This window comes from Sinocyclocheilus rhinocerous, unplaced genomic scaffold (assembly GCF_001515625.1).
Source record: "Sinocyclocheilus rhinocerous isolate Xijiao unplaced genomic scaffold, SAMN03320098_v1.1 scaffold574, whole genome shotgun sequence".
Taxonomy (NCBI): Eukaryota; Metazoa; Chordata; class Actinopteri; order Cypriniformes; family Cyprinidae; genus Sinocyclocheilus; species Sinocyclocheilus rhinocerous.
In genome coordinates this window covers 2,110,267-2,121,346 of record NW_015659919.1, presented here as the reverse complement: position 1 = coordinate 2,121,346, position 11,080 = coordinate 2,110,267, and the positions used below count along the sequence as shown (strand labels likewise).

Genomic DNA, 11,080 nt, shown 5'->3' with positions numbered 1-11,080 from the left:
ACCAGGCTACAATAGTCCAAATATAAGTACTTATTATAAGTGTACCGTAGTGATTCGGAATAAGACAAAAACGCGGTTTGAAAGATGAATTCATGATGTACTCGCTCATTATATACATTTAGCAAATTTTGAACACAGAAAAAGTTACATAGTGCTGCTTTAAAGGCGGGGTATGTGATTTTTCAAAAACACTTTAGAAAACTGATTCGGGCCGAATCGCAAAACAAACTTGTAGCCAATCAGCAATAAGGGGCGTGTCTACTCGTGATGTGGAGGAGAGAGCTTTCAGTGCATGGGACAGACATTAGCCGAGCGACAGAGAGATAGAGATGGCGGATAAAAAACAAAAGAGGAAAACGTCTGCGGAATGATAAGGCAAGAAGTAGGACCCGTGTAAATATCGGATCAGCTTTCCAGCGCTGGAGAGAACTCAAGGAGCGGAGGCCTGCGATCGGACGCTGAGGTTGCTTTGTTTCTTCTCAATAGGTGAGTAACACTGTGTCTACAACAGCTAAAGTCTGCCTACACTGGACGCGATCAAACGACCGTTGAAAACCATTTGAAATTTGTGTCAGCACGTCATAATAGAACCCGGCAGCAGTTTTCTGTCTGGGATTTGTTGCGCCGCGCCGCTCACGTCCGTAGACATGGTGTAACATTGGTTTTGCTTTGTTTCACAGAATTAATCGTTGCCTGGGTTGCGTACGTATATGTGGGGCGGAGCTATCAAAATAGGGGCAAGACCCTTTTGGGGTAGGGGCGTGTTTGTTTTGGTGATTTCAAATATCAACATTGGCTACCAGAAATCGCTTACTCTGCCTTTAATGACTCTTGAATGACTTTGACTCTTTTGATTAATAGAAAGTTTAATTGAACAGCATTTGAAATAGAAATCTTTTGTAACAATGTAAAAGTCTTCAATTAAATGCAGTCTTGATGACTAAAAATGTAAATTTATATATTTAAAAAAAACTGACCAAACTTTTGAATGGTAGCATATATTGACAATTTTAATAGAAACATTTGTAAAACTTAAAGGAACACTCCACAATTTTTGAAAATAGTCTCATTTTCCAACTCCCCTAGAGTTAAACAGTTGAGTTTTACCATTTTTTTATCCATTCAGCCGATCTCCAGGTCTGGTGGTAGCACTTTTAGCTGCAGCTTAGCATAGATCATTGATTACACCGTGTACTAAGAAAATGAAAAGTTGCGATTTTTTAGGCCGATATGGCTAGGAACTATACTCTCATTCCGGCGTAATAATCAAGGAACTTTGCTGCCGTACCATGGGTGCAGCAGGCGCAATGATATTACGCAGCGCCTGAAAAACCCATGGTACGGCAGCAAAGTTCCTTGATTATTAAGTAGCTTGATTATGTAACTACAGAAGAGTCAAGCTTTAAATAGGAAAAATATTGAAACTCTTTGGTCATTTTTGAGCGAGATGCTAATGGTCTAATCATTTAGTGATGGTCTTAATCATTGGTCTTGATTAAAAAAAAGTTACATTTCTTCTTAGTTTGAGGCAGTGCAATCTTTTGCACTCAGTTATTTGACAAAGTATCTAAAAGCCTATATGGTTTGGTTTATGCGAGTGATGGTTTATCTCTTTTTCAATACGTGGCAAGATGCCGGCTGAGTTTTAGAGTGGTACCCACCTCTTTTTCACCATGCCCAAATGATTTGTTAAAGTTCTAGTACAGTCAATAACAATTAAACCTGACTAAGTAGTAAAATGTGCTGTTATTCTTAATGTAATCTACAAGTCATTTAATTACTCCTGTGAAATTCAAAATAAGTCGCAAACCTCAAAATGTCGAGAGCCCAGGTTCTGTCGTACTGTATGCATAACCAGTGAGTGTTATTAACAGCATTTGCATAAAGGCCACAGTTTAGACATTTTTACAGCTTTCATGCTGCTGTTAGTGTAGTGCACAGCATGCAAATGCAGAATGCATAGCTAACGATAAAATTGAGGTAAACGCACCCCGATGAATATAATAAACATAAAATCAACATCTGGCTGTGTGGTGGCCTCATGATCTGTGTATTGTACATGTGTGCTCCACAAGCCACAAACACATGCTGGCGGGCCCCCTCATTTAATGACAGTTACAATGAACGATTCATGCATAAAACAGTCCCACAGACCCTGCCTATACAGCTGTTTGTGTATATGCATGTGTGTGTTTTAGCACTCAATTATGCCCTCAGTAGGTCACACTAATCTCCTGACTGCTAAACATCTCCTGAACTCTTGAACTCTGTCCTTGGATGATAATTTCACAGAAAACACCCACTCAGATGCAACAGACCCAGAGAGAAAGGCAACTCATGCATGAAGTTTCTCATCTCCCTGCGGCCAAACAAAAATGTTAATCTGTCTGCTTCATGCTTTCCTCCCACAAACCCCGGGTTGCACAATGACCGTCCATTCTCTTCTCTGTTCTCCCGTCTTTACCAGGCCCCCGAGCACAGCGGTCACACATTCTCATGACTAAAACACTCTAAAGATGGTTCATGTAATCTTGGGACTCTCTGTGATTAAAAATGCCTTTTGAAATGAAAAACGAGGAATGGCCACAATGAGGCAGCACAGGCTTAAAACTCTTAGATGGAAAGCATCACTGAAGCACATGCTTACCCCATTCATCAGGTTTTCATGGTCTCCTGGCAGCCCCCCTTTTTTCTGCCTGTGGAGTCAGAGGGAGAGAATTACTGAGAAATTTTGATTAAGTCTAGATTTGGCAGTGTGCTCTAAATCTATTGTCTGTTGCTTTGTCTTTGTGTGGCAACATTCAATGTCATATTCTAACATGCAAACTAAGCCTTGTTCTAGCAAAGCATTTAAAATCACATTTAATATAGTATTGAATCAAGGATTAAGCTTTATCTGCTCCAAAGGAAACTGCCATTGGAAGTTTTATCCTGGTTATATGTTGAAATAAAAATAGTACAAAAATACTTATATAATTTCAGTTTATTATATAAAAATAATTTATATATATATATATATATTTTTTTAAATATAAATGTACTGTATATATAAAATATATATACTGATCTTGTCAAGAAATGCATGGCAAATTAATTAATTCCATGACATGTAGGCCTACTAAATATTAGTGAAAGACTAATAAATCAGTGACAGACTGATATATTTTTTGTTATTTGCATTTTTATTTTACCATTTTGAGATAATAGCTGAAAATTAAGAACTGAAATCCAAAATATTTTAATGCCCTTTTAATATTAACTGTTAGTATTCAAAGTGCACTTTTTGTTTTCAAATGCTTTAGTAAATTTTGAGTAAATATTGTGTAAAATAAAGGTTCATTTCATTTCAATAATTTTTCACATCTAATTTAAAGGTCTAGGTGGACTTTTTTGTACATTTTCCATGCCAGTTTGGGGAGAGAAAAAATCTGTGGAATCCTGCAGAATGGATTTATGGTAAAATGTGGTAAACAGTGTTAAATGAAGATTGGAGCATAACTATCATATTACTAAATGAAAGCATAATAATTTAGAAAGCATAATTAAATTAGGCAAAATATGTAATAACAGGAAAGAGGTATGTGTTGAATTTTGTGACTGATGCCATTCCAATTATTTGGATCTTTCTGAATGTGCAGATTCCATATGAGCCTGCTCATTTGTTGACAAAAATGTATTTTATATTAGTATTAGCTATTAGATATTATCAGCTACTATAGTCTGCTCTATAGTATTAAAATATTAGACGTATCAAAGAATACGAGTGTTTTAATGATACTCACCCCTGGCAGCTCGCACACAGCAGCAGCAGGACAGAGAGCAGCAGGAAAGCTGTGAGCGCTGTGAGCGTGCCTACAAGTGCCAGCTCCCCTTTAGCCAGCGCCGCCGCCCCTGTGACCTCTGACCCCACGGCCCCTGACCCCAACATAGCACTCAGCGCAGGAGCCATTATACATCACAATGATGAGTCGCCTTCATCGACCAAATGCACCTCACTGCAGAGGCTGGACACAAAAATGGATAGCGCCATAGAGAAAGAATGGGGGAGGAGAGAAGAATAACAGATTGATGTTTGATGGTTATCCAAAAGACCTTTGCACTTCACAGAGTCAGCAAACCAAATCAGAAAAAAATTGAAACCTCATTCTTTTTTGTTCCAGATCCTGAGTCAGATTATTAATATATTTAAGTGTGAAACTCTGTTAAATAATTGAAATGATGATCTCAGATCCAAATGACGTGATAGAACAAACTCGCAATCATCCCTAACTATGGTAGAGCTCTTTGTCCACATGAGTTTTGCGAATCCTCAGCCACAAGGTGGCAGACATGTGCAGATGCACAATCCTGTCATGCGGTACCGCAGTGAGCTCAACCTGAGGCTCCTTCAGAACAAATAGCTCTTGGACGTTTCACTCAGTAACCCAAACATGCAGGCTAGTTTCATTTGACAGCGAGCCAGATTAAACAGAGTCCTGGTCCAGGATGATGTGTGATGGTGGGCCCCACCTCCACAAGCTGAATAGACAGATAACAATCAAATGGCTGGCATCCCAGTGGAGACTGAAGCCCGGGCAGTGCTTCTGATCTTTTGTGTGAGGGGAGATGGACAGCACAGCTGCCTCTCTGAAGGGTGAGTCTTTCCTCTCCACTCGCTCAAACTCTCCGATAAGAAACAGCCACCCAAATCCATGAAGAACATGAAGTTGGCATTCGTTCTGAACAAATCCAAAGTCTTTATTTTCAATGCAAATACTATCGTCCTACTCTTAAACTGCATAGTTAATACATACCAGAAGAAGTACTGTAGGTTTGTATGAGATGAAAAAGCCAATTGTGCTACTGGAGAAATTATATGCAAATATTACTGAGGCGTAGGCATTAACATATTAACTGATTCTAATTCATAAATAATGCCTGTTAAACAGTGCAGAATGTTTTCTTAGCACTAGTTTCAGTAGTGGAGGTTTCATTTGAATACTGAGAGATACATCGATAAATATATGAACAAATATTAATAAAAAAATATATTTTACATAATATATAATAATATAAAAAATAATATTGTAAAAATGTAAAAATTCACAAACTTTTTTGTCAGCAGAACCCTTTTGACTTAAAATATTTACCTATGAGAATTTAAATTAAATGTGACCCTGGACCACAAAACCAGTCATAAGGGTCATTTTTTGCTAGTGAGATTTATACATAATCTAAAAGCTGAATAAATAAGCTTTCCATTGATGCATGGTTTGTTAGGATAGGACAATATTTGGCCGAGATGCAACAATTTGAAAATCTGGAATCTGAGGGTGCAAAAAAATCAAAATATTGAGAAAATCGCCTTTAAAATTGTCCAAACAAAGTTCTTAGCAATGCATGTTACTTATCAAAAATTAAGTTTTGATATATTTACGGTAGGACATTTACAAAATATCTTCATGGAACATGATCTTTACTTAATATCCTAATGATTTTTGGCATAAAAGAAAAATCAATAATTTTGACCCATGGATTTGGATTGTTGGCTATTGCTACAAATATACCCGTGCTACTTATGACTGGTTTTGTGGTCCAGGGTCACAAATAATAATAACAACACATGTACATGTTCACGGTTCACTGATGCTGGCTAATGGTCACATGGCATGCAGGTAAACAAATAAAACATTTCATTTTTTTTTAGTAAGCGTTTCATTTAATAATAATTGTTATTTATTTTGTTGTTTTATTATTAATTTTCTTTTATTAATATCAGAAAGAATCATTAAAAGCGTAGCATTATCTGCATGCTATTTTAGGAATCCTATTGTGGTCAAATCTTCATTTACCAGCATCTCATGCTAAATTATTTACTCTCTTCCAAATCATAAACTACACCCTTGATAGCCTGTGAGTCGAATACTTGTTTTAAGCTTTCTGTATGCGTCTTGAGTAAGATAAAAAAAAAAAAAATGGATATCATAAGAAAACATTCCTAACATCATGTATCTTTTAAACTGTATTCAACTGAAAAATACCTACCACAAAAACATCAAATATGTCAATATACTTGGGGGGGGGGGGAATCCCCAAAAAGCTGTAAAAACACACGCAGATTATTAAAAATCAAGTTTTGTACAGTTCTCAGTACCAAAAATGACAAACGAGTCCTACCTGAACACTTGTTTGGCTCTGGTGATTGTTGCCTGCAGGGAAACAAAGAGAGCAGGCCATTAGATTCAGGAAGGGAGCTCTGCACATACTGTAGTACCAGACAGCACATTGTGCAGAACATCTTAACATGTGCAATCCTGACATTTTCAGATACTTTTAGTCAAACTTACAAATGACTGACTATAAATCACAATTGGTTACATAAGCATTATGTTATAGAGAAAAAAACTACGCAGAAGCAACTCTTCTATGCGATGATAAATTCTGTATTCATGGTCTAATGAAGACAATGGATCATTGGTTCACAGTAGCAGAGCGCTTATGAGTCTCTCAGCATGAACACATCTCAAGCATCTGCTAAAATGCATGTGAGCACCAGCATCAATTTCCTTCTGAGGAACAAGCACCAAGAACTTTGTCTAGATCCTCACCAATGTGCTCCAGAGTAACTATAGCAACTGTGATCTGAAGATAGTTTGTGCAATGATTTCCTCTAATGATTGTATTTCAGGGAGTATAACATGCAGATGAAGAGAGAGATAAACCACAAAACTGGATTTTTACTGCCAAGGGTTGCCCTGCATTTGCTAAGGTGATCAGAGGTGTTTAGCAAGATGTGATTGCTAGACTGTTTTGGGTTGTTCCCCATCCTGAAGTCTCTACAACTGTCGACGAAGGGATTTTGGTATATATTATATACCTAAATCCAGCACTGCTTATAAAACTATAGTCTAAGAAATATGGGACCCATTCTCACTGAAATGTTAGAATGAAAATTTAAAAAAGGAAGCGATTCCTTCACAAGGAATGTTAGGATTGTGTGTTTCATGCCATATAAAATAAGGCACTGGAAAAGCCATTTGATGGGGGAATGTGTTTGAAAAGTCTGTAGTACCAGATCGAGATGAGCAACTGTGGTCCTTGGCAACACTTTGGGCAAGCCATTGGTCACTTCTTTGCCAGAGTCATTACGGATGAAGATCCAGACCATGTGTAAGAACTGTGTCCATCTGTATCCTTCAGTATATCTGTGCCTATAAATTCACAGCATCTCACTGCCAAGGTAAAAAAAAAAACATACCTAGATATTTGGCTTAAAGTTACTTTATAGTTACAGACAACTATACCGCAAAGACTTTCCTCCCCAGGGGTCCCAGCGGATTTTGTGGAAAAGCACAGCTGGGCTGCTGCTGAGAACGCATCCGGTAAAAGATTCTCATACGATCGCCAGCGGCATCTCCTCAATAAATAATTGCACTGGAACAGGAGTAATGCAATAAGAAATTTTGTGGATGCTCTGTTATTATGAGTTTTTCTGCTGACAGAAGCTTTGATAATAACTCATCTCCAGGAGCGCGCTCTAAAAAAAGAACATTGTAATACTGCAGTATTTTGTAACCCCTTATGGAAATTGTCGGCATTCTCTGTAGCATAAAATGCTGAAATATTTGCAGCAGGAGGCAGTTAGAATAATAAAGCTTTCATAGGTGTCAATCAAGAGGCCATTAGCTTATAAAACACCAACGGTTTCACAGCTTCTCTTTGGCCACGTTAGAGGAGAATGACACATTCAACATATGCCGCGTTCTGGCTCTTTGCTGGACACGGGGGTGCGTGTCGTCTGTTGTTACATTGCACTCACTGTGACAGGAAGCTCAGTCTGCTTCGGGGCACTTTTAAGTGATTTAAAGGAATAGTTCACCCCAAAAAAAAAAAAAAAGGTCTTGACTGATGAACTTATCAGTCAGTCAGTTGCTTTCAAAAAAAGTATAATTGATGTATATAGTGTTTTATTTTAATATTTGTTCATTCAATTTCTTGAATTCTACTGCTAAGTGCTGTACCTGAAAAATAAAGCACTATTTGTTTTATTTGTATATTATGTGTATTTGTAATGTATATCTTTGTTCTTATTTTGTAATAACAAAGATAAAATAATGACAACGATTTTTATCTTTGCTCACTTTGGCCTAAATGTCTGCCATTCTTTTTTATTTTATATTTTGTTAAGGTGTAAGAGGTGTTATGTTTCTGCACTCTTCCATTTTTATCAAATTAAGAAAACTTTGTCTAAAAACAATTGTTTGTATTTTTTGTGCTCTGTATGGAACATCAGTGCCTGTTTAAGTGATGAACTCCATGTGTTTGTTTTCAGACATGATAGCAGACGTTTTATACTTGTGCTACAACTTTTTGGCCTGTGCTACAAAACTTTCAACCTCTGTAGCACCAGTGCTATGTGAAAAAAAAGTTAACGTACAGCCCTGTAAGCGATGATAAATTCTGCATTCATGGTCTAATGAAGACTATGGATCATTGTTTCCCAGTAGCACAGCACTTATGAGTCTCTCAGCATGAGCACATGTCAAGCATCTGCTAAAATGCATGTGAGCACCAGCATCCATTTCTGTCTGAGGAACAAGCACCAAGAACTTTATCTAGATCCTCACAAATGTGCTCCAGAGTAACTATAGCAACCGTGATCTGAAGATAGTTTATGCAATGGTTTGCTCTAATGATTGTTTTTCATGGCATTTCAGGGAGTAGACCATGCAGATGAAGAGAAGTAGAAACCACAAAAAGCCAAGGGTTGCCATGCATTTGCTAAGGTGATAAGTGGTGGTTAACAAGATTGCTAGACTATTTTGTGTGGTTGCTTACTAGCCCAAGTCAAAAGTGCCCATCCTGAAGTCTCTACAACTTTCAACAAAGGGATTTCATTGCCTATTTTCTATTTTCATTGTCTATCATCAATCAAATATCTAACCTTCTAAATATAATTAAAATACCCAAATCAAGCACTGCTTATAAAACTGTAGTTTAAGAAATATGGGACCCAAAAGGAAGCGATTCCTTCGCAAGGAATGTCAGGATTGTATGTTTCATGCCATATAAAATAAGGCACTGGAAAAGCCATTTGATGGGGGAATGTGTTTGGAAAGGATATAGTCCCAGATGAGCAACTGTGGTCCTTGGCAACACTTTGGGCAAGCCATTGGTCACTTCTTTGCCAGAGTCATTATGGATGAAGATCCAGATCACGTGTAAGAACTGTGTCCATCTGGATCCTTTAGTATACAGCCCCAAATATCTACAGTTGTGTCTCTGTGCCCATAAATGTACAGCATCTGGCTGCCAAGGGACAGAAAAAAAAGTGTGGAAAAAAATACCATACCTACAGATACAGTATTTGCCTTAAAGTTACTTTAAAGTTACAGACAACCATACCGCAAAGACTTTCCTCCCCAGGGGTCACAGAGAAGGCGGGATTTTGTGGAAAAGCACAGCTGGATTGCTGCTGAGAACGCATCCGTTAAAAGATTCTCATGCGAACGCCAGCGGCATCTCCTGAATAAATAATTGCACTGGAGCAGGAGTAATGCAATAAGGAATTTTGTGGATGGTCTGTTATTATACGTTTTTCTGCTGACAGAAGCTTTGATAATAACTCATCTCCAGGAGCGCGCTCTAAAAAAAGAACATTGTAATACTGCAGTATTTTGTAACCCCTTATGGAAATTGTCGGCATTCTCTGTAGCATAAAATGCTGAAATATTTGCAGCAGGAGGCAGTTAGAATAATAAAGCTTTCATAGGTGTCAATCAAGAGGCCATTAGCTTATAAAACACCAACGGTTTCACAGCTTCTCTTTGGCCACGTTAGAGGAGAATGACACATTCAACATATGCCGCGTTCTGGCTCTTTGCTGGACACGGGGGTGCGTGTCGTCTGTTGTTACATTGCACTCACTGTGACAGGAAGCTCAGTCTGCTTCGGGGCACTTTTAAGTTATTTAAAGGAAAAGTTCCCCCCAAAAAAAAAAAAAAAGGTGTTATCATTACATCGTTTCAGACACATAGATTTCTTTGGAACACAAATAATGTGTAATTTTTTTTTTCTATATAGTAAACACAAATGGCTTGGAGTTATGAAAAAGCTCCAAAATTACAAAAGTACCAAAAAAGTCATGCACTATATTTCAAGTCCTCCATCTGAAATCATGTGAAATAGACCACTGTTCACTGAAAAAAAAATTTTTTTTGCCGAAGCTCATGAGTTCATGAGAAAGTAGCGATTTTAGATTCATGAATGAATTGTTCTTTTGAGTCACATCTTTTCAATGAATCATGTGATCCAGTTTACAAATGAAGTCTGAATGATTCCTTCTCAGTGAAGCAATGATCTGGTGGCAGAAGACTTACTGTTCAAAAGTTCGGGGTCAGTATGATTTCTTTAAAGAGATTAATACTTTTATTCAGCAGGGACACATTAAATTCATCAAAAGTGGCAGCAAGGACATTCATAATGTTGCATAAGATTTATATTTCAAATGCTATTCTTCTCAACTTGCTATTCATCAAAGAATCCTGTAAAAAAAAATCATAATTTATTACAATTTCCACAAAAATATTAAGCAACTGTTTTCATCATTAATAATAAAAATATTTCTTGAGCACTAAATCAGTATATTAGAATGATTTCTGAAGGATCTTTTTCTTAAACCAAACAGACACTGCAGTAATGTCTGCTGAAAATTCAGCTTTGCCATAACAGGAATAAATAGGAAACAGATATTTTAAATTGTAATAATATTTCACAATATTACTGATTTTTCATAAAAAAATGCAGTCTTAGTGAACATAACAGACTTCTTTCAAAAACATTGTGACCCCAAACTTTTGAACGGTACTTGGACTGGGCGATATGTCCAAAATCTTATATCACGATATGAGTCATTTTATTTCACGGTAACAATATATATTACAATACAGTTATTTTTGCTTTATGATATCAAAATCTTTGAGACAGCAGGAATATTAGACTGCTGTCACTTTAAGAGCTGCCTGGATCCAGTACACTGTTACATGTTTTCTTTCTCAGCTGTTTGCTTTCATTTAAGACATACTGTGTTTACAAGGATACT

The 11,080-nt window shown here is 37.2% G+C and overlaps 1 protein-coding gene across 2 annotated transcripts in view; it reads right to left on the bottom strand.

Annotated features, from left to right (window-relative positions):
- LOC107724289 (phosphoprotein associated with glycosphingolipid-enriched microdomains 1-like) overlaps positions 1-11,080 on the bottom strand; it is a 64,864-nt gene that overhangs the window by 18,588 nt on the left and 35,196 nt on the right. For both annotated transcript variants that reach the window (XM_016533141.1, XM_016533142.1), the window contains exons 2-4: positions 6,157-6,188; positions 3,783-4,004; positions 2,648-2,696 (exon numbers count right to left, since the gene is read on the bottom strand). In XM_016533141.1, coding sequence (XP_016388627.1) covers positions 2,648-2,696; positions 3,783-3,949 — 216 coding nt within the window. In that variant the 5' untranslated portion in view covers positions 3,950-4,004; positions 6,157-6,188. The remainder of the gene's footprint in view (positions 1-2,647; positions 2,697-3,782; positions 4,005-6,156; positions 6,189-11,080) is intronic.